The sequence below is a fragment of the Leishmania mexicana genome, chromosome 27 (genome assembly GCF_000234665.1).
Source record: "Leishmania mexicana MHOM/GT/2001/U1103 complete genome, chromosome 27".
Classification (NCBI taxonomy): domain Eukaryota; phylum Euglenozoa; class Kinetoplastea; order Trypanosomatida; family Trypanosomatidae; genus Leishmania; species Leishmania mexicana.
This window is the reverse complement of record NC_018331.1, coordinates 991,581-1,012,735: the sequence shown is the minus strand read 5'-3', so window position 1 is coordinate 1,012,735 and position 21,155 is coordinate 991,581. Positions and strand designations below refer to the sequence as shown.

General features: G+C 60.0%; 11 protein-coding genes across 11 annotated transcripts; all 11 read right to left on the bottom strand.

Moving 5' to 3' along the window:
- Positions 1-521: 521 nt before the first annotated feature.
- On the bottom strand, positions 522-1,493 carry LMXM_27_2440 (3-oxoacyl-(acyl-carrier protein) reductase-like protein; the record flags this gene model as incomplete). The annotated part of the gene is made up of 1 exon (XM_003876776.1): positions 522-1,493. One exon carries the CDS (start codon positions 1,491-1,493, stop codon positions 522-524), a length of 972 nt encoding a protein of 323 aa, XP_003876825.1.
- A 174-nt stretch (positions 1,494-1,667) lies between these two features.
- LMXM_27_2430 (conserved hypothetical protein) lies at positions 1,668-3,380 on the bottom strand (the record flags this gene model as incomplete). The annotated part of the gene is made up of 1 exon (XM_003876775.1): positions 1,668-3,380. The coding sequence occupies one exon, from the start codon at positions 3,378-3,380 to the stop codon at positions 1,668-1,670; it is 1,713 nt and encodes a 570-aa protein (XP_003876824.1).
- A 593-nt stretch (positions 3,381-3,973) lies between these two features.
- LMXM_27_2420 (conserved hypothetical protein) lies at positions 3,974-4,819 on the bottom strand (the record flags this gene model as incomplete). Its single annotated transcript, XM_003876774.1, has 1 exon — positions 3,974-4,819. The coding sequence occupies one exon, from the start codon at positions 4,817-4,819 to the stop codon at positions 3,974-3,976; it is 846 nt and encodes a 281-aa protein (XP_003876823.1).
- Positions 4,820-5,307: 488 nt separating this feature from the next.
- On the bottom strand, positions 5,308-6,426 carry LMXM_27_2410 (aldo-keto reductase-like protein; the record flags this gene model as incomplete). The annotated part of the gene is made up of 1 exon (XM_003876773.1): positions 5,308-6,426. One exon carries the CDS (start codon positions 6,424-6,426, stop codon positions 5,308-5,310), a length of 1,119 nt encoding a protein of 372 aa, XP_003876822.1.
- A 2,079-nt stretch (positions 6,427-8,505) lies between these two features.
- On the bottom strand, positions 8,506-9,696 carry LMXM_27_2400 (putative heat shock protein DNAJ; the record flags this gene model as incomplete). Its single annotated transcript, XM_003876772.1, has 1 exon — positions 8,506-9,696. One exon carries the CDS (start codon positions 9,694-9,696, stop codon positions 8,506-8,508), a length of 1,191 nt encoding a protein of 396 aa, XP_003876821.1.
- A 953-nt stretch (positions 9,697-10,649) lies between these two features.
- LMXM_27_2390 (putative TPR-repeat protein) lies at positions 10,650-12,146 on the bottom strand (the record flags this gene model as incomplete). The annotated part of the gene is made up of 1 exon (XM_003876771.1): positions 10,650-12,146. One exon carries the CDS (start codon positions 12,144-12,146, stop codon positions 10,650-10,652), a length of 1,497 nt encoding a protein of 498 aa, XP_003876820.1.
- Positions 12,147-12,766: 620 nt separating this feature from the next.
- Positions 12,767-13,108, bottom strand: LMXM_27_2380 (hypothetical protein, unknown function; the record flags this gene model as incomplete). The annotated part of the gene is made up of 1 exon (XM_003876770.1): positions 12,767-13,108. One exon carries the CDS (start codon positions 13,106-13,108, stop codon positions 12,767-12,769), a length of 342 nt encoding a protein of 113 aa, XP_003876819.1.
- A 331-nt stretch (positions 13,109-13,439) lies between these two features.
- Positions 13,440-13,901, bottom strand: LMXM_27_2370 (conserved hypothetical protein; the record flags this gene model as incomplete). The annotated part of the gene is made up of 1 exon (XM_003876769.1): positions 13,440-13,901. One exon carries the CDS (start codon positions 13,899-13,901, stop codon positions 13,440-13,442), a length of 462 nt encoding a protein of 153 aa, XP_003876818.1.
- Positions 13,902-14,367: 466 nt separating this feature from the next.
- Positions 14,368-15,525, bottom strand: LMXM_27_2360 (conserved hypothetical protein; the record flags this gene model as incomplete). Its single annotated transcript, XM_003876768.1, has 1 exon — positions 14,368-15,525. The coding sequence occupies one exon, from the start codon at positions 15,523-15,525 to the stop codon at positions 14,368-14,370; it is 1,158 nt and encodes a 385-aa protein (XP_003876817.1).
- A 385-nt stretch (positions 15,526-15,910) lies between these two features.
- LMXM_27_2350 (vesicle-associated membrane protein (vamp),putative) lies at positions 15,911-16,573 on the bottom strand (the record flags this gene model as incomplete). Its single annotated transcript, XM_003876767.1, has 1 exon — positions 15,911-16,573. One exon carries the CDS (start codon positions 16,571-16,573, stop codon positions 15,911-15,913), a length of 663 nt encoding a protein of 220 aa, XP_003876816.1.
- An 832-nt stretch (positions 16,574-17,405) lies between these two features.
- On the bottom strand, positions 17,406-18,875 carry LMXM_27_2340 (sucrose hydrolase-like protein; the record flags this gene model as incomplete). Its single annotated transcript, XM_003876766.1, has 1 exon — positions 17,406-18,875. One exon carries the CDS (start codon positions 18,873-18,875, stop codon positions 17,406-17,408), a length of 1,470 nt encoding a protein of 489 aa, XP_003876815.1.
- Between the last annotated feature and the right edge of the window lie 2,280 nt (positions 18,876-21,155).

The window sequence follows — 21,155 nt, the reverse complement described above, 5'->3', positions numbered from 1 at the left end:
AGAGCGAGAAACTCTCCTTTCGGTGTGTCACGTGGCGTGTATGAGGCGGACGGGAAATAGTTTCGGCGGGTGGTGCGTCCTGCGATTCGTACGCTCGTACGTGTGTGTGTGTGTGTGTGTGTGCGTGTGTGTGTGTGTGTGTGTGTGTGTGCCTCGGCACTTGCATGGTCTGCGTGGTGTAGAGAAGAGGACGGAGGGGGTGGAGGGGCCAGCGGATGTACAAGGCAGCAGTGTAGAGAGAGAGTGGTATGTCTGGAGGAGGGCGGCGTTTGCGGCTGAGGAAGTCCCCTAAGCATCACCGGCAGCCCTGAGAGAGAGGCGGTGTGAGATGCGGCTGCTGTCGCACCATCCACCCCACATCACAAGTTGTGATGATGGTCTCATCCACTGCAGAGGAAAAGAAGTGAGAGCGCCGTGTCAACGCATCGCTGTGTACACACGCCACAAATGGTGAAGCAACTGCAGAGACCTGTAAAGGGCGTGTACACGGGCAGTCGCATGAGCGCATCATCGGTCACATGTCACGATAGGCCGCCGTCGACGGCGATTGTCTGCCCATTCATGTAAGGGCACAGCGCCACGGCCACGGCCATGTCTGCCACCTCTGAAGCGGTGGCAAGCCGCTTGAGCGGACAGCCATCGCGCCAACGCTGCTTCTGCCCCTCGGTCAGTGTCGTAGCCATGCCTTCACCATCGATGAGGCCCGGTGCGACCACGTTGAAGCGGATGTTGCGCGGGCTGTACTCAAGTGCCCACGACTTGACCGCCCCGCTGAGGGCAGCCTTGGACGCGCTGTACAGCACCTGCCCTTCGTTGCCCACCACGCCCGCCACAGAGCCTATGTGCAGCACGGCCCCATCCTGGAGTTTTAGCAATCCGCCATGCCGCAGCGCCGCACGCGTCACCTGCAGCGCACCCTTCAGGTTTGTGTCCATGACAGCCGCGTAGTCATTGTCGGTGCACATCACGTGCATCTTGCTCAGCGTAACGCCGGCGCAGTTGATGAGAAGAGACACCGCGCCAAGCTCACGCTGAACCGATTTCATGAGGGCGTCGCAGTCGTCGCCGCGACTCACGTCGGCCACAAAAGACGCGCAGCCAGCAGGTAGCGGTGTGGCAAGCGGCTTGCGAGAGACACACGCCAGCTTCATCTGATGCTGGCTGGCCAGCCTCTCCATGATTTCGCGGCCGAGGGCGCAGGAAGCACCGGTGATGACGCCCACCTTGCCACGCACATCCCAGACCATGTTGGGCGGCGTCAGAGCAACGGTATCGGTGCGTGTGTGTCTCTGCCTCGGGCGTCTCGCTGATGTCCATGTGGCTGCCGAAAAGACACGGTTAGGAGAAGAAGAGGGAGCGGGTAGGGAGCACGAGGGGAACGTCGGTGTGCGACAAGGGCACACACACACACACGTATATACACACATGTGTGTGTGTGCGTCACCTATGCGAGATGGTTTGGGGGAAGGCTGAGGCGCAGAGCACCGCGTCATAGCCTCCGGGGGAGGGGAGAGGGGGGTAAGACGAGTTGGGCGCACGTCAACGAGTGGCAGGCATCGCTAAGGCAAACACAGCGCACAAGCATATTTGAAAAAAGAAGCGCAAGGCGCAACCGGCAGCGCTGACGACGGCTGTCATCCCCCACCGCCGCCGCTGCAGAGAGCCCATCATTCAGCGTCGTCATCCGATGACGTACTCAGCACTTTGCCGCCTCGCCGCGGCAGCTGTGGACCGGCAGCTGTGCGAGACGGCGGGGCGGCGGACTGAGGCGCTGAGAACTGCGCCGGTGCAGCCTGTGGAAGTGGTCCCGGCGCACCCATGGCGGGCACCGTATCGAACAGAAAGACCGGTGGCGGCGGTGGTAGCGCAGCTGCAGATGCGCTCTCGGCAGCAAGTGGGGGAGGGGGTGGCGGTGGAGGTGATGCTGGTGGCGGTGCATAAGCCGCTGACGCTGCTGAAGATGGCGGTGGTGGCGCTGGCGGGGGCGTTGCTGGTGGCGCCGGGGTAGCAGTAGCCGGCGATCCCGGTGTCGGCTTCGGGAGCGGCGATGCCGGCGTACCAGACAACGCCGATGATACTCGTGAAGAGCGCGACGAGGCTGAAGCCGCACGAGGCGGTGAAGCTGTCGTGGCCGTGAGAGGCGGCGGCGGCGACGGGTTGTTGGCCTTGCGGGCCGCCGCTGACGGTGGCCTCGAGTCATCACTGGACGAGAGGTCTGATGATGTCAGCGAGTCTACCACCCGCTTCGCTGCCCCAGCGCGAGCGCTACTAACGCTGTTGCTGCTCACGGAGGAGGATGAGGAGCCGAACAAGTTGCGCGCACCCTTCTTGGCCGGCGCAGACTTTGGCGGACGCGCCGGTGCGGCAGCGCGGCTTTTGGTCAATGGCGGAGACGACTTCGTTGCCGGTGTCACGGCAGCGGACGGCGAGGCCGACGACGACGCAGAAGACGAGGAGGAGCTGAACAGCGCCTGCTGCCGCTCCTTCTTTGCGGGTGCCGCCTTTGCCGCAGTTGGCGGATGAACGACGCAGCTCTGAGCTGGCAGCGCCTTTGCTGGAGGGGCAGCCGCGCCTGTGGCTGTCGGATGCGGCGGCGGCACGGAAGCGTTCGCCGCGGCGCTCGCTGGAGAGAGGGGCTTAGCCGGCGCAGAGGGAAGTCCAGTAACAGCGGTAGGAGGTGCGGCGGCGGAGAGGCCGGCGGGCTGCGGCTGTGGCAGCGGGCGCTGCCTCACCGCCGCTGCGTTCATCATATCCGCTCCTCGCCTACACCCGATGTCCGCATCGTACAGGAAGGCCGGTGTGCCTATAAGCCCACACAGGCGGCGGTGGGCATAAGGGCTTTCCGCCGCCAATTCGGCGGCGTCACCAGGGCAGAGCGGCACCCGCACGCCCTCCTCTGCGAGCGACTCCTTGCACATCTCCACATAGTCGTGCATGCGACGACGCACAGCCGCTTCCTTCGTCGTGTGAGTGGGCAGCGAAGTGGCGAGGGCTCCATTAGGACTCACCGTGCCGTCGCTGCTCCCGTCATCCGCCTCCTCGCTGCTTGCCTCCGCGACTGCGCGCTGTCGCTGCTGGAGATCCTCCGTGGCGATGCGATGCTGCACGAACTGCTTCTGAGAGAGCAGCTTCAGCGCGTTGAGCGCGTTCGCCAGGGACACCTGTGCAGCGGTGGCGCGCTGGCTGAGCTCCTCGACACGTCGGTGCGTCTGTGCGCTGCGAGCAACGAGACGCGTGTGCAGCTGTTGCATGGCCCGCAGCAGGTCCGCCTCCGCAGAGGTACCCCAGTGTCCATGGAGGCTGTGTCGCAGCTGCTGAAAGCGCTCCGGCAGCGGCATGGCCTCCTCGCCGTCGGCAGACATGGACGCCTCACTCGCCATTCACTCTACGTGGGTATGACGGGTACTTGCAACAGAAGACAAGAGCGGAGGGCGAGGCTGACAAGTGCGATGGCGATGGCCGAGTGGGTAATAAGGGGAGGGACGGGATGATCAGAGGGCCACCGGTGCAAAACGCTTCTCCTGTCCAGTAAGTCGGCACACGAGAGCCCCGTTGGAGTGGCGCGCAAGTGTGAGAAAGGGGGAGAGAAGCGGCAGCATGGTGGATGCAGGTGAGCAGACGCATACACGAAGAGAGGGAGAGGTGGTGTGCGTGTGTGGAGGCAAGGGCGCAGACGATATACACCTGCGCATCTCCCGTGCGTGCGCACAGCAAACGGCGGCAGGGCCGCCGTCCCCTCCGCTCCGCGTCGATGAGGGTGTAACGGAAAGGGAGTGGAGGGGCGGCGTGCGGGTTCTCTTTTGGGGGGTTACGGGGCAGCAGTGCGGGGAGCAGTCACTACGCAGCAAAAACAGGAAAAAAAAGGGGTGGCGCTCACCACGCGTCAAGACAGACACAGGAGATGTGCGGTGGGAAGGGCGGGCGCCGCTGCCCCGCTGGTGTGTGTCCCTCTCGTTGCCTTTTGCCTCTCGCGTCATCCGCGTTGCGAGAGACTCAGCTCACGCAGGAGTGGGGCTGGCAGCGCCACCGCCGTGTCTTCGAAAGAAACACCCGCCTCCGCATCCGTCGTGCACCCCAAGAGCGCCGCAGCCTGCACGGGGGTGTGGGCGTCGCCCGCCGTTGCCTCTAGCAAGCACATGGCCCAGTCCTTGCGCTGCACCCAGTGGCGCCGAGCGCGCCGGTACCGGCACACTGCGCGACGCACACGCGATGCCCATGAGCTACCACCGTGCGCCTCCGCTGACTCCCCGGCGTGCCTGAACTGGAGGCGCTCTAGGCTGTTCCTAAGTTCAGAGACTTCGCGCGCGAGATCTGCATACTTGGCTGCTCGCTCCATCGACGAGGGCCACCCGCGCCAGCGAGTGAGGCGGCGACTCCTCTCTGAAAGTTGCACGGCGGAGATGGCCACAGCGCAAAGCAGCGCCGCATGCGCATCTGCTGGTGATTCCGCACACGTCTCTGCCTCACCGCCAACCTCTGGTGCGCTCGCCGCGTCTCCTCGTTCGCCGGTGGTGGCGGCTGGCTTGTCCTCGGGCTCGCTGTGCTGCTTGGTCGTGGTGGCCCCGTTGGCGTCCGACAGAGGCGGCACGCGCAGGTAGTAGAAGCGCATTTTCTTCATATCCTTCACATGAAGCTTCTCTTCGGCGTGCAGCTGCTCCAAGATTTTCTGTAGGAGCGGCTTGGACACACGGCTCCCCAGCGCATCCGCCAGCGACTGCGGTGTGGCTGGCTTGTTGTGCCGCTCGAACCAGTCCAGCACGAGTGCCGTCGCCTCTGACACGTCCTTTACTTTCTTGATGCCTGTCTTGCACGTCCCCATGCTGATGCAGTCTTGTGCTCGACAGGGACAGAGAAGGGCGAAGGTCTTACGTGTGCGCCTGCAGGTGATGAGAGATGGGAGAGATGGGGAGATGCGTGCACACACACACACACATGCATGTATATATAATATATGCACGGTCTGATATCGTCTGGCAGAGAACGGCGAGAGGGAAGAAAGATGCAGAGGTGAGCACACAAGTGTCAACGGGCGCTGCACACACGCACACGCATCACCATTATCATCACCACCGCCTGGGAGCGTCGCACGAAACGTAGGGGCACCGGCCGTCACGCCGAAGCGCAGTGCACAGCCCCTGCGCAGCGTACGTAGCGAAGATGGAGAGATGCTCGAGCGACTGTGTGAAGCGCACAAGCACATACACACCGACATATACGCGCTCGACCACCTCATCTACCCCGAGCACCGAGAGGGGACACAGACACACGCACACACATATACACTGATGTACTCGCCCCCCTCCCTAATCAAGATCGCGGCGAGGGCGGCGCTGTCGTGGTTCCCGTCCTTGTCGACCTACAGGCGTCGATTTCGCGTTGCAAGCGCGCATCCTCGGCCGCGAAGAACGGCGTCGCGCCGTCGGCGCTAAAGTGCGTCGGATTCATGACGCGGAAGTTGCGCACGAGGAGGTGGTAGCTGTCCAGCATCAGCCGCGTCCGGTCATCTAGCGCAAAGCGTGCTGCCTTGGCGTTCGACTTGATGTGCTCCCGGTTGGCGGACTTCACGATCACGACGTTGTTGCGGTCGACGCTCCAGTTCAGTAAAAGTCGCGCCGGGCTGAAGCCGCTGAACTCGCTCAGAGACCGCAACACGGGGTCGTCCAGGAGGGACTGGAAGCCCGGCGGGGTGTCGCGGGTCGGCATGCCGAGTGGGCAGTAGGCCGCCATCAGCATGTCGTGGGAGCCGAGGCAGGCTATCAGATCGCCGTCCACGATACCGGGGTGGTGCTCGACTTGGTTGAGTACGGGCAGGTGGGCGAGTTTGGCCTCTGCGACCACCTTCACGAGGTCGTTCACATGGGCGGTGGTGCAGTTGGCCAGCCCAATCGACTTCACCAGCCCACGGTCCACCAGCCTGTTCATGGCAGTCCACGTGTCGAGCAGCGTCACCGAGGTGTCGATGGCAGGGGTGCCGTCGCGGTGGCGGGGGTAGCGGTCCTCGTCGGAGGTCCAATGCGGCGTGTGCCGCATGCACACAGGCCAGTGGATAAGATACAGGTCGAGGTAGTCGAGCTGCAGTGCTGCGAGGGTAGCGCGGCAGGCGGCCTCGACGTGGTCGGGGTGCTGGTCCGTCGGCCACAGCTTCGACGTAACAAAGAGGTCCTCGCGGCGGGTGCACCGGGTGCGCAGCGCCTGTGCGAGCGCCGCCCCGACGGCGGCCTCGTTGCCGTACGCCTTGGCGCAGTCCACGTGACGGTAGCCGCAGGAGAGTGCAAAGGCGACGGCATCAGTGGCCTCCGAGGCGGGCAGGCGATACGTGCCAAAACCGAGCTGTGGTATCGTCTGACTGTCACGCATGGCAATGCGGTGCGTGATGGCGATCACCGGCCCAGCCAGTGGACGATACGCAAGCACGTTGGCGGACATACGAGGCCGGATTCGAGTATGCGTGTATGGGAGTCGGCAGTGGTGGTGTATGGAGAGGAGAGTGGTTGAGTGCCTCGCCACGGCTGTACTGGATCAGAGGATATCCGGACACAACACACACAGGAGGAGGGGGGGGCAGATGACGCGGTAGAAGAAGGCACACGTGTACGGCACACAGACACAGCACGCGCAAATGTGTGCCGGCGTACATGGCACCATGCAGGCGTCGGAGAGGAGGCGGAGGAAGAACGATAGTCGAACGGGGAGGGGGTGCTCGGTGACGCCCGTGCGACGCTGCCTGGCGTCCCCTGTCCAGGCAGCGCACTTCCGCTTTACCCCGCAGCCGCACACGCACACGAAAAAAGGCGCGTGCACCGCCTTGGTTGTTTGAGCTGTGGGGCAGATCGGGAGGAAAGGGGTTGACACGCTGCGCATGCAACGCCACCAGGACGACGACCCCATCTCCCCCCCCCACTCACCATCCCGCGGCGTGCGTGTGCATGTTGTTCACATGTTCTGGTGCCGGTTCACCTCTCTCTCTCTCCCTATGTTTACCATGATATTAAACCGTGTCACAGCACACGCGAGACGGGGACAGGCAGAGAGGGAGCACACACACGAAATATAAAAAGTGAACGAAGGAGCCGTCGCTTTCTTCTCTTCTCTTTCGCGTCTACGCCCCATTCCTTTGCCGCACACACACGCACACGTGTGTACGTGTATATGTGCTTATAACAGAAAAAGAGAGAGAGCAACGCGTGTGTCCACACAACGGACCGAGTCGCATCAACGGTCACGTGCGCACGTGCACCCCACCGCGAGGGAAAGTAGAGGGACGAGAGAGAGCAAAGAGCGGCAGTCGCACCGTCTGGCGCTTCAAAGTTCTCCGGGTCCCGCCCATCACCACCACCATGACCACCCTTCTCGCGCCCACCATCCCGCCTCACAAGCTCCTCCTCTCCGTGCCGCCTTCACGCACGTGTATGTGTGTGTGTGTGTGTGTGTGTGTGTGTGTGTGAAGCAGGCCGGGCTGTGTCCATGCGTTCAACGTCGCCCAACGCCACTCCCACGTCACAGGACGCAGCAGGCATGACACACGATGCGTATGCGCTGAGGCTGGCGGTGATACACAAGTATGCACGGGGGAAAAAAAACGTGAGTCTCGAGATGCGCATATGCCCATGGATGCGTGTGTATGTGTGAGATAGAGAGGTGGAGGGAGGGGTGTGGCCTCGTGTGTGTGCGCGCCCCTCCCCCTCCCACCACCTCCCTGTGCCTTTTCCTTTGTTTTCCCCTGCTGATGCGCGCGTGCGAGCGTGCGTGCGCGCACGAGGCCACGCCCCGAGAGGGCGAGGCGGCTATTCCCAACGGCCCATCAGCGAAGGGCCCATCACGAGTGACGGGAACGACGACGAAAAAAAAAACGATGAAAAATAAAAGGAAACCAAAATAGAGCGAAATGAGAGAGAAGACAAAAATACGCGCGCACAGGCGTACACGTGTGCACCAGCCCTGTGTGCACGTGTACGCCTGTGCGTGTGAAAGGGAGCGCAGACGGCGCGTGCGCCTATACGGCACTCGAAGGGAGGGAGAGACACCTGAAAGAGCAGAGCACAGCAGAGAAACATAAAAACACTTTGGAGTTGTCGCGGTGGCAGCAGCAGCGCGTGGAGGCACCTTCCCACACACACACACACACACGCACACATACATATCCCGGCTCCCACCACGCGCCCGCACGCTCAACCGCCCTCACACACACACACACGTGCACAAGAAGAAGCACACCACAGACATTGCTTGCAAAAGCCCGGACCGTGACGCATAACAGGAAGTGACGCTAGCACGTGTCCCTCTGTGGGTGTGTGTCGGTGTTTGTGTGAGTCACTCAAGCCCTCTCTGAATCTCGCTCTCTCTCTCCGTTGCTCACCTGCCGTCCCTCCGCCATCCTCCCCATCTTCTCCCCCGACTTCTTCTCCCATTCTTTCACGGGACAGGCGCCGCCGTGTCTGGCGCCGCAACTCATCATGTTGCCACATCAGCGGGCCGCACGCATCCCTTGGCGCGTAGTTGTCACCATCACTGCTGCGCACAGCCGGCCGTCTGCACGCGCGGCTGGTCGCCATCGTCATCATAGGCGTTACGGCGTGCCTCCTTCTCGAGGTTGATGTGCGACTCCTGCAGTGTGTACTGCTCGGCGCCGTCCTTGGCCGGTGGCTGCTGCGGGTAGCCCAGCATCTTGCGCAGCTCTGGCACACACACCTGCCTCAGCGTCTTTGGAAAGACGACTTGGAAGCGAATGATGAGGTCGCCGCGCTCCATGCCGCCGGTGTGGGCAATAGGCATACCCTCGCGGCTCACGCTGTACATATTGGCGGGGTCGATGATGGCGCCGGCGGCGGAGGAGACGGCGAGCTCGCGGCCGTCGAGCTGGGTAATGTTCAGCGAGAAACCTGTTAGCGCCTCAGCGAGGGAGATGGTTTGCTCCAGGAAGAGGTGGTCGCCCTTGCGGATAAAGGTCTGGTGCGGCTTCTGGTCCAGGATGATGATGATGTCGCCGGAGAGCTTGACGCCAGGGATCTGGTCGCCCTCCCCGCTGAAGGTAACGCTGTCGCCGCGGTGCATGCCCTTCTCCACCATCACCTCGAACACCTTCTTGTCCTTGATGATCTGCTGGCCACGGCAGCTGACGCACTTGTCCTCCTCTCGCAAGTTCGTGCCCTTGCCCTTGCACACCGGGCACGCAGTTTGTATCTGCTGAATAAACCCGGGCTGCAGCTGGCGAGTCACCATCCGCACACCTCGGCCGCTGCAGTCCTTGCATGTGGCACTCACGCCAGCGACCTTGGAGCCGGTGCCGCTGCACTGCGTGCACAGGCGGTCGCGGGTGATGGCGAGCTTGATGGTCTTGCCGCAGTAGAAAGCCTCCAGTGGAACCGGCAGCTCGTGCACAATGTCCTTCGGCTTCGGCTCTCCGCGCGGGCGGCTTCCACCCCCGAAGAAGCTCGCGAAGATGTCGCTTGGGTCGACGCCACCGCCCTGCATCTCCACCGCGTCCTTGCCGAACTGGTCATAGCGCTTGCGCTTGTCGGGGTCCGACAGGCACTCGTATGCGACCGACACCTCCTTAAACTTCTCCTGCGCACCGGGTTCGGTGTTCTTGTCCGGATGGTACTTGAGTGCCAGCTTTCGATAGGCGCGCTTGATCTCATCCTCGCTCGCATCGGGGCTCACGCCGAGGGCGTTGTAATAACCGGTCTCCTTCACCATTGTGTGGGGGAAGTGGATGAGGCAAAGATAAATACGTTTCTCTATTCGGGAGCAAGAAGAGGGGGAGAGGGGAGGGAAGAGTGCAGCGCAAACCTGTTGGATAGCAAGCACGCAGGAATATGCAAGCAGCAGCCGCAGCAGCAGCAAGAACAACAACGATGACGCACACAGACACAGACGTAGACAGCCGCAAGAAGAGAGAGTTTAGTGAGGCAATTTGTCTCGTGGAATGAGGAGAGGGGGGATGTCTGCAGACGCGAACTCCTCACACACGAAAGCACGCAGACGCAACTGAAAAATTTTAGCTTTGGTATGTGTTACGGCAGTCAATGGCTGAGGGGGGAGAAGGAAGAGATGATGCGGTGGCGCGGTCCTCTATGGCTTCTGCGTGCACATGTGTGTGTGTGCGTGTGCGTGTGTGTGTAAGAGCGAAAGAACGAGAGAAACGAGGGAAAAGTGTGTGAGGGAGGGGGAGAGATGTAGGCGACAAGGAAAAATGCATCAGTGGGACGTGCTCCTCCGACACACGCGTAGGCATCCCACGCATGGCGGGCCATCAGCGGCATTGCGTGCCGCCCTGCCAGCCGTTGCGACGCCTATGAACGTCGCCTGAGGGTGAAAATAATGAAAACGAATAGAGGAGTGAACGGCAATGGTGAACGCGAGCGGGAGTGAGACGCTGACCGAGACGCACACACGCGCTGGCCACCGCAGACGGGCACGCAGACACATCCACGACGTGGACGTCACCGAAGAGGAAAGAGGAATAGAAAACGAGCACCACGAGGTGAAAAACGGAGCTCAGACGCGCACACACACACACACACGCGTGCGTACCTGCATACCGCCACCAGCTGTTGATGCGTCCATGCGAGCGTGCATGTATGCATATGCGTGTGTGCTGTCACGCACACACACACCTCCACCGCTCCCCTTGCTGCTGCTGCTGCTGCCTACAAGGGCTTGAGTTTGCGTTCAATCTGTTGGATATCCTTGGCTGGCGTGCCAGGGGCTGAGCGGAGGAGGTCCAGCACATCCTGCGCGACTGCCTTCTCCTGTGCATTGAAAAAGAGAGCCACGTCCTCTACGCGACTCACCTGGCACAGTCCTTTGGCGTACTGCAGGGCAGTCGTGACGTTGAAGGTCTTGATGGCTTGCAGGATGCCGAGAAGCATCTCGGGTGACATATTGCTACCAAAGAGCTTCGCCATGGTGGCAGGGTCGAGCTGCCGCACGTAATGGTCGCGCAGGTCTGGCTGCTGGGCCACCTCGCGAAAGCGCCGCTCGAATTCACTAAAGGACTTGGGTGTGGTGAGGCTCTCCTTGGCGATGGAGGGGCGCGCGCGTGGGCGTGCGCCTGCGGCGGCGGATGTGGGTGAGGGCGACGAGGAGGCCGGCGGAGATGACGTCGACAGCGGTACCGTCTGCTCCACCGCGGGGGCGGATGTGGCAGGCGAGGGTGCCATCTTCTTCTCCACCGTGGGGGAGTGCTCCTCCTCCTCCACAATGATCTCCACGCGCTCATGGCGGCGCTGCCGCTTGGCCTGCGCAGCGGCCTCGCGCTGTGCCTCCTGCCGCACCTGCTCCTCGTTCGCCTTGCGCGCCGCCGCCAGCCTGCGCAGGTCCTCCTCGATGCAGGCCTGATGGAAATCCTCCTCTTCCGTTGACAACCTTGAGGCCAACGTCGCCGGTGCCTCGGCCGCCGCCTCATCCCCTTCGCTGTCGACCTCCTCGATAATGATTCGCTTCTTCGTAGTAGTGGGAGTAGCGGTGGTGGTAGTGGTGGCCTGCGGCGCCGCCGCTCGCTTCGCCTGCAGCGCTTTTGTCACACTTTCCATCTCCTGCTGAGCGCTGACGTCCTTAGGAGCGAGGGCGAGCACCGCCTCAAGATCTGCGCGAGCCTCGCGCAGCTTGCCGAGCTGCTTGCGCGCCACGGCGCGTCGGTAGTAGGCCTTGGCATACCCGGTGTTCATGTGCACGCACATCGTCGCATCCTTCTCTGCAGCCGTCCACTCGCCGAGCTTGAGGTAGCACATGGCCCGGTTCGCGTACAGGACGTGTGTCGTAGCGCTGGCTGGGTCGAGGTCGATGCCGACGGTGTAGGCCGCCACTGCCTCCTGCAAATGGCCGCTCTGGAAAAGTGCGTTGCCCTTGTCTTTGGCTTTCTGAATCGGGTCTGCCATAGCTTCAGCAGCGGCATCCCCACTGGCGCCGGCGGCCCGCGCCTGTTGCTGCTGCTGCTGCTGCTGCCGTATCGCCTCCTTCAGCGACGGCACCGTTCCTCGAATGGGTGGCTCGGCTGCGGCTGCACTGGTTGGCAGAGGCGCCCTGCGCTGTGCCTTGGCCATCTCCCTCGCCTGCATGGCGTCCTCCCACTGCTCCAGCTCCTTGAGCTCATCCCGCAGGTCCTCAGACTGCTGCCGGATGGCCTCCGCCATGCTTCGATCCATCTTCCACAACTCAGCGGGTGTGCGAGGAGAAAGGGCGCGAGTGATCAAGCTGAACTTCTATGGTGTGTTTGTGTGTGTGTGTGTGTGTGTGTGGTGAGTAATGATGCTGTACGGAGGACGGCTAATGAGTGCTCTGGGGGTGCTGTCGAGGGCAGGGCAGAGGAGAGGGAGGAGACCGAAAGGAAGAAGTGGACGGACAGGGATGTCTATCGCTGCTCCCATTCGCGCCGCAGGAAGAAAATGGGGACGCAGAGGGGCTCCAGTGCGTGCAGGCGCACACACACGCACGAGTGTAAGGGGAAAGAAAGAGACGGAGAGGCACACGATGAAGGCGGTTATATGTGCTATGCTTTGGGGGTAGTTGCAGCCCGCTTTACCGCGGGTGTGGGCGGAGAACGAGAGACCAAGGAGACTTCGAATCCGCTGACCCCCCCCCAGCTGTAAGACCCTGCGCACCCCCCACCACTAGACATCTCTGTCATGTGCAGAGGGCCGCATACACGCACACGCACACACGTGCACAGTGTCACCCGTACGCACACACGATCAGGCAGACACGCCAGCAAGAACGCTTCCTCTTTTATCCTTCTGTGTCTACGCGGTATTGTCAGCCGCCATGGTCACTGCAGCCAACCTTGAAGGAAGTACAGCACCACGAAGGCAGGCACGTAGACTGTCACGGGGAAGCGCACGTAGTCGTTACGGCTGGGGAATGAATGCGCGGAATTATCACCATTGCGGACAAGCCACCAGCATGCGACGAAGATCAACGCGTGCACAAAGCCCAGTGTCGTCAGCCAGTCCGTGCCCAATACCGTCAGTGTGAGGGCGGCCATCCAGACGCTATAGGAGATGAGGGCGACACGTCCGCTGTTCAGCAGCTGCCATATGTTCGCCACTGTGTCCGCTACCATGAAGGTGGAGGCGAATGTGAGGACCGCGAGTGTAATAGTATACAGCATCGTGTGCGCGGCTAAGAGAGAGCGAGAGATACTTGAAAGAATAGGATAGCATGCACCCAGCAAGCGGCAGTGAGGAGGGAGGAAGAGAGTAGACAGGGATGGGGCAACAATCACATGGCTGCTAATCAGCCCCCTCTGTCTCAAAGAACAACAGCAGAACTGCCACGGGAGAGGAGGGCAAGATACGCAAGGGAAGGGAGGGGGTGGGCGCCATCCCGCTCACAAGAGGGAGGGAGAGCCGATCGCACGTTTGCCCGTTTGTGACTGGATTTAGAACAGGAAAAATGGGAGAAGCACTGTAAAGGCCGACACAGACACACCTGCGATTCCTTCACCGCAGCTCCTTTAGCGCCTTCGCCTCATCAGCGGCGGTCCAGCGTTGATCGCGGTCAAAGGCGTCCTTCACCACGTTCATCACGCCAACGAACGCCTTGCGTCGCTTGATGTTGTCGTCGTCCTTCGCGTCCTGCTCGGCGCGGACGTAGGAGGCGTACAAGCGCATGTAGTGCAGCGCCTCCCCCTGCATGCGGGTCTGCCACGCAACGGTCACGGTGAAGACGACGACCCACACTAAGAAAGAGACTTTGCGGCATTTGCGCTTGTACTCGATGTCCACCTCCCTCAGCAGATATGGGGCAAGCTGGGGATCGCGGCGGGCGTAGAGGTCGAGGTGCTTCATGTATGGGGACCCCTTCGTACGGTGCTCCAGCAGATTCCAGCGACGACTGTACTGCATCGCCGCCCCGCAGCCCGGCACCATCGCCGCCGGGCACGCCGGCTGCAAGCGTTTCATGGTGCAGGGCGAGCGGAAGGAGAAGTTAGCACAGAAGCGCCCACACTTGTACGGCCACGCACACTCATGCGCCGAGAGCAGAACGACAGAAACGAAAGCAAAAGGGAGAAAAGAGTCGTGGGAAGGCGATGCGGGAAGTGATGGAGGGGAGAACGTACACGGGCGCGCCGCACACACACGCCCTAATGCAGCTGCACCCGTACGCCGTCCTGCTTTCGGTTTGTCTTCTTTCGTCTTGCCACGCCACGCATGGCCTGACGCCTCCGTTTGTTTGTGCGCATGCCACTGCCGTTGTTTTGTTTTTCGGTGTGTTGCTGAAATCTTAAGAGGCGCCCTGCACACGGAGGGGGGCGGGTGGCGCACATTAATGGAATCGGTATACCTTATCGAAAAAAGAAACCACAAATCGTCATCGAATGACTACACTGGTTCCGTCGCCGCTCCCTCCCGTCACTTCGCGCGCAACTCACTCACGCGCGCGCTTCGTCCCGGCGCCGGAGGAGGAAGTGGTGGTGCTGGGCAGCTTCTTCAGCTTCTCGAGGATCGCCTGCTGCGTCGTGGTCGCCTTCGACTGCGTGGCGTTTGCGAAGCGTACCTTCACCGCTGCCAGGCGCTTCGTCTGCGAGATACCAAGACGCTTCTCTAGGGTCTGCGCGTAGCTGGACTTCGCTGCGAGGACCGCCAGGAGGTGGTGCTGGGCCGCCTTGCGCGCACCTATCCGCTCCGTCACATCCGCCTCTTGCGTGATGACGGCAGCGACCAGCCTGTTGCCAACCCTCTCGTCGTCGCAGCGCTCCAGCAGGTGGGCGACGATGTGCGCGTAAGAGTCACGGGTGCACAATTCGCGTACCGTCGACCACTGCGCCATCGCGTCGGCCATCTTGTTCACCAGTGGCACGGGTCCGTGCGTGGCGAGGATGGCGAGAAGGGCCTCGCGTGGGTGTGCCTTGGCGTCTGCCTTCATGCTAGCCGCCAGTGCTTTCCAAACAAAGTCCCCGGCCGCGTTGTCCTTCGGCCTCTCAAATAGTGTGCGGCAAAACTCCTCCGCGGCGGCGGCGGTGGCGACGTGCTGACATGACTTGCCCAGCGCCTTCTGCGCCTCACTCGAGGACAGGAGCCCTGCAGCAAATGCGTCGTCCACCAGCGCGAGACGAGCAGTGGCGGGCAGTGTAAAGGAGGAGCTCATCAGCGACGGTTTCTTGATAGCCTTCAGCCGACCCAAAAGTGCGTTGTGGGACTCGCCGGTGCAGTCCTCTCGGTACACCATCCGCTCGAGCAGCAGCGAGAGGCATTTGGTCATCTCCTTCTTTGGAGCAGCCACGAACGACCATACGTCCTCGTCCGCTGCAGTGAGCTTGCTGGCGATTTGTTCAACGGTGGCCGTGGTGCCATAGCGCACCAGCGCTGTCAAGATCGAGACGCCGTGAGCGTTCTCCAGCATCGCTGGCACAAAGTTGCTCACCGCGGCGCAAAGCTGTTTCTGCGGCGCTCGTACCGTGGCGGTCGACAGGACATGGGCAACGTTCTTCGCAGAGATAGCAGAGCAGAGGCAGTCAGCGCCTGCCGCCTCGATCGTCCCAGTCCACTTGCGCGCGTCGATCGAGAGCGTCGCTGCGGAAGGCATGATAATGAGCGCGTAGAAAGTGCTTAAAAGGGTCAGGAAAGGGCAACAATGTGCTGCGAAGTGGAGAGAGAGAGGAGGGGAAAGTGGTATTGAAAGTGAAGAGAAAGAGAAACGCAGGAGTGACACACCAAGATCCACGCTGCCGGCGTCGGTGGATTCAGACGAAAAAAAAATCCTTTTTGTTGGTCTTCGTCTCTAATCAGGCTCTAGCAAGTCGTGAGAAGCAGAAGGCGCCATCACCAGACATCGAAAGGGGAGAAAGGGAGAAAGAACTCAAACTGAGCAGCAAGGAAGGACAGAGCGAAGCAAAGCCGAGAAAAAAAAACGCTCCATGTACGTGTCGCACGGGGAAAAAAACAGCTCACTAAAAAAAAATTGCCTCTAGCTAGCATTTCTTAAAGTCAATGCCGCAGATGCCGAGCGCAGTGATGAGGGCAAGAATGGCAATAAAGATAACAATACCGATGATGATATGAATTTTGTGCATCAAGACGGCGTGCTTGAGAGAGCGTGCATTAGAGTGGAAGCCGTGCGCCTCGTCACATAAGAGTTCGGTGCGGTCGCACAGAGTGTCGATGCGGTCGCCGCGCTCGATAATGCCGTCCAGGTTCTGGAGCATCACCTCGCGCGTTGCGTTCAGCTGCTCCTTGATTCGGCAAACCATATCCTCTTGAGGGCTCTCGTTAAACGTTTTGCGGGAGGAGGCCAGCGTAGAAGAAAAGTCGTGGCAGTTTTCTGGTGTCAGGCCAGCGTGGTGCGGATTGCGGTCAGCTCCGCCGGCGAAGGATGTCTTGAATGCATTCTTGATGTGGAGGAGAAAACCGAAGACAATGCGGTTCTCGTAGTGACCCGAGGTGGTGCAGGCGTAGACAATGTCGTTCTCGATGAAGAAGTGAAACACGTCCTGCTCGAGCTGATAGCTTACCTTCGCGCCGTGGCGAGGAAGCAGCCCCAGCATCTTTTGCAGCGCCGGCGCTACAGTTGGCGAGACGTTCTCCTCCGCGAGGATGACCCGCTCAAAGGCCACCAGGGAGCTATTGATAGACATTGCTACAGCCCCAAAGCAAACGTGTGGAGCGTGGGAGAAAGGGGAGCAGATATATATATATATATATAATCTGCAGAGCGACAGATAGAGTCGGGTTGAGGAAGGTTCCAATGAGTAGCAAGCTTACATCGGGGCGGTTCTCCGACGCCGCTAATTGGTCGAAGACGCGGTGCAAATCGGTGACTGCCCATCAGGTAATTTTTGAAACGGTTGAACGGCGACGGTTACTCCTTTTGTTCTTTTATGTGTATTTTTTTTTGTTTCGAAGCTGATCAGCAAATCCTACAAGGAGTCTTTCGTAGAGGGAAAACGGAGGAGACACGCAAGCAAAACAGAGGGGGAAAGCACGCCTCAGAGAACGGCGGCCCGTAAAAAAAAAGCTAGAGGGCGAAGTGGAAAACAAAAAAAAATGCAAGACAAAGCAGCGCGCGCGGAAGCTTATTTTTCCCTTGTTTTGTCGCCGTTGTGTGTCACACGTGTCACACCAGATGAAGGCTACAAAAGTGAAAACGTAACGCAGAAAATAATAATGTGATATGGGTGCGTCTATAAGCATCACAGAGGAGGAAGCGTAGAACAACAGGAAAAAAAAGAAAGCAAGGAAATTTGACGCTGCCAGCACAGTCCAAGAAACGGCTTTGCCCCATTTATGTGGTAGTTCCTACCGCTCGTTGTCAACACCTGATGTATCCACACACACACACACAGAAAACAAACAAACAACAAACATTCGGCCTCGTCCCGCTTCAGAGTCCTCGTTTTCCATCTTTTTTTTTTCGATATTTCCTACCGTTTCTACGTCCCTGCCGAGTTGGAATTACTCGAAGAAGAGCTAATGGATAACTGACTGGTTCAGTGCCCAAATGTCACCTCGCGTGACGTGGGCGGTGCCATTGGCTGCAAAGAGAGAAAGCGCCCGATCCTCGCGCGCCGGATAAATCCGGGTACTCAGCACGGCCTCGCCTTCGTTCACAAAGACCTCTACACTAGACATGTCAAAGTACGCGTGCACTAGCAGCAGTGCCTGAGCCGGCAGCGTGTAGCTGCGGTATCCGCTAATGCCGTAGTTGGGGTAGTGGCGGTTTACCACGAGACGCTTGCTTTGTTCGTCGACGTAGATCTCTAGCCCTCTACCGAGCCACAGGCCGTACTTTTCCGCCGTGCTCTTTTCCATGTCAAACAGCACGCGTACCTCGTGAGCCGTGCAGCCAAACAGTAGCTGAACCTGCGAATTCTCGAGCACAGTCTGCCGCGGTAGGTACTGGTGGGTGCCACGGATACTCTCCAGCTCCTTGATGGGCGGCGTACGAATTCTGCCACTAGCTTCGTCGACAAGGAGAACGCGAGGCAGGGAGAGCATGCCGGTCCAATGGTGCTGCTTTGTGGGCATGTTCGTGTCCCACATGTCCAGCCAGCCAATGAAGACACGCCGGCCGTCGCGCGTTAGGAAGGCCTGAGCGCCGTAAAAGTCGTGGCCAAGGTCCAGCTTCTTGAACGTGGAGGTGACGCTGAAGATCGCGTTCGGTTTCCACAGACCCATCAGAAGCCCTGTTTGGTACCGATTGCGGAACATGTAATCTTCAGGTTGCATGCCTTGCGGCGAGAGCATGAGCATCTGGTGGCGCTGCAGGGGGAAAAAGCAAGGGTGCTCCCACATGTACACGTTACGGTCCTCCGACTTGGACAGAATCATGAACGTGCTGTCATCCCAATCCTCCAGATCATCGGTGCTGTACAGGAGAAGCTGGCCCTGATCCTTGGAGTCGCGGCCGCCGCACACCATCCACCACCGCCCATCCTGGAACCACACGTACGGGTCCCGGAAATGGGAGAAGCCGGCTGGCGGCTTTACTACGATGCCCCGCTTCTCAAAGTTGAAGCCGTTTTCGCTGATAGCCAGGCACTGAACCTGGTATATTTGGCTATCATCAGCAATATCAGTGAGCCAGTGGTGACCAGTGTAAAATACATAGAGTCGATCATCATACACGACCGAGCTGCCAGAGAAGCAACCATCGCGGTCCCAGTCCTCTCCGGGTGCGAGCGCGACGGGGTGGTGCCGCCAGTAAATCATATTCTCGCTCGTGGAATGAGCCCAGTGCATCGGGCCAGACTCTTCGGCAAATGGTTGATGCTGATAAAAGACGTGATAGAGACCCTTGAAGTAGATCATGCCACATGGCGCACTCATGGAGCGGGCATAAGGGGCAATGTGATAGCGCGGGTAGAACTCCTTGTCGACGCTTTTGCGGATCGCCAGCACAGCGTTGTTCGCCTCTTCAAGCCGCTGTTCGTGTGACATTGAAACAACTGCGGCGCGCGGCAGGGGTACGGTTTCTTCAAAGGAGAGGAGGAAAGAAAAGTGAAAGACAAACAGCGCCGATGGGTTGCGCTCGCATGATGCAAGTGGGAATAGCAGCCATATTTTTTTTTGCCCGGCCGCGCTTGCTTGATGAAGGTGCAAATGTATATTCTACTCCCCGCTCCCCAGGCGCCGCGCGCGCCAAATGACCCAGCGGCACGCCCAGGCTGCCCACAACGAGCGCTGTCAAGAAGGGTCCAAGGCACGCCGCGACCCCACCACACCCGAAAAGACTGACGGCACCGCCGCCCCCCTCAACCATCACGTACGAAAGGTGCCCCGGTTGCGAAGATCTGCACTTCCAACGAACACCCCCCGCCCCTTTCGTCGGCGTGCGGGGATGGCGGCGGGAGCGCACCGGCGCTTGGGCCCGCCCCCCCCCTTCCGTTCGCGCGGACGCCGGGCGCCGCGGCCCCCCCCCCCGGCGGCCGCGGGGCGAGACGCCCCGCCCCACCCCAAAGCACGAGCGCCCCCCCACGGGCCCCCAAACCCGCCACACCTAAACCGCGCCCAAGCACAGAGACCCCCCCGCCCCCACAGCGCGCCAAACGACACACCCACCGCCACCAGCCAACCAACACAAACAACACCAAAACGGCACCCCAAAGGACCGCCAAAACGCACCAGCCGCCAAAAAAGTTTACGGTCACCCCCTTGCCACACATGCCCCCGGAACGAATCAAAAGGAAGATCGCCAGGAGTCGCCAGACGAACCCCTTTTCTGAGGTTTCAGCGGCCCCACGAATACTCACCCCCTCTTTGCCCACCATACTTCGGCCACGATAGGGCCGTCTGACTTGCGTATGCCACCCTTCAGGGTCGCAGAGAAAAAAGGGCAAGGACCCGACAACGAGCCGGCGGTTTAGGCGCAGCTGGTTGTCGGGTCGGGTGGCGGGGGGTAAACGGTCCGTCTGGGATAACTGTGACTTCGTGGCGGAGGCAGCGCACCCCTCCTAGGGGCGTGTGTTCAGGTAGGGAGAGACGTTGCCGGTGGAAATCGTGTCGCCTCTCACCCCGTTCCCCCTCTCCCCGCAGGGCGTGGGGACAGACACAGCAACCGAGAGACGCCCATGTTTGGCGGGCACACTTCTCTCCTGTGTGTGCACTTTTGGATCAAAGTAGGGCTATATTATGGGGGGGTTGCTCGATCCCCCCACCCCCCCACACACCACACGCACCCCCTCGCCCGCGCACACGCGCATGGAGGAAAAGGAGGTAGAAAAAGGGCAAGGACCCGACAACGAGCCGTGTGTATGCGGACGTGTATATAGAGTAACTATATATGCGCCACACAGACACACAGCTGGTTGTCGGGTCCTTTTTTTTGCACCGTTTTCTTCTAGTTTCGTGAAGCTAAGCGACACACATCATATAATATATATGCATTCCCCATATATATATAGATAGATATATTGTGTCCCTGAGCATGAAATTTCAGGCCTCAAGGTTCAGCGCCTCGGGACGTAAATGCCCCTCGAGCCCCACCGAAGTGAAGCATGCCGCTCATGCCAGCCCATGCATGTTCTCTCGTTTGGAGAGGGACGTAAAGTTGTTGTTTGGTATATTCCGATGGCCATGCCCCCCCACACGCACAACACACCCCACCCCATATATATAAATATATATGGGAGGAGAGGATGTGTGGGAGGGGGCAAGGCGTCACACACTCCGATGAGGAGTTCGTACTGTCAGCTTCCAGAGCAGAGAAGTGGTGACACGGCAGTGGACGCGCGTGTGCGGCACACACACACACACATATACACACGCAACATGCGTTGTGTGTATATACGTGTGTGGGCGAACACACCCCACAAAAAGACGCGTCGTGTTTGTCTCGAGAGATGTACAAAAAGAATGTCTTGTGATCATGAATATACTTGGCGCCTTCGAGGGAGCAAGCTCCAGTCTTGTAGGTGGCGATTCGATGATGTTTTCTTTGTAATCTTCGCGATGTATAACACTGGGAGTCACTACCTATGCGCACACACGGTAAAAATGTGTGCGCACGCACTGCTTCTCAGTAAAACGCTCCTTTTTCTTACACAGTCGTACTTTCCCCATCATTTGGCAGGGGAGCGCCCCGCCTCTCTGTGTGTCTGCGTGTGTCTGCGTGTGTGTGAACACATGCGTTGTGTGGGTGTTGTTGTCTTTTTGTGTAGTGTGTGGTTGTGTGGTGAATATATGTGTTGTGTGTGTGTGTGTGCAAATGAGCAGAAAAAC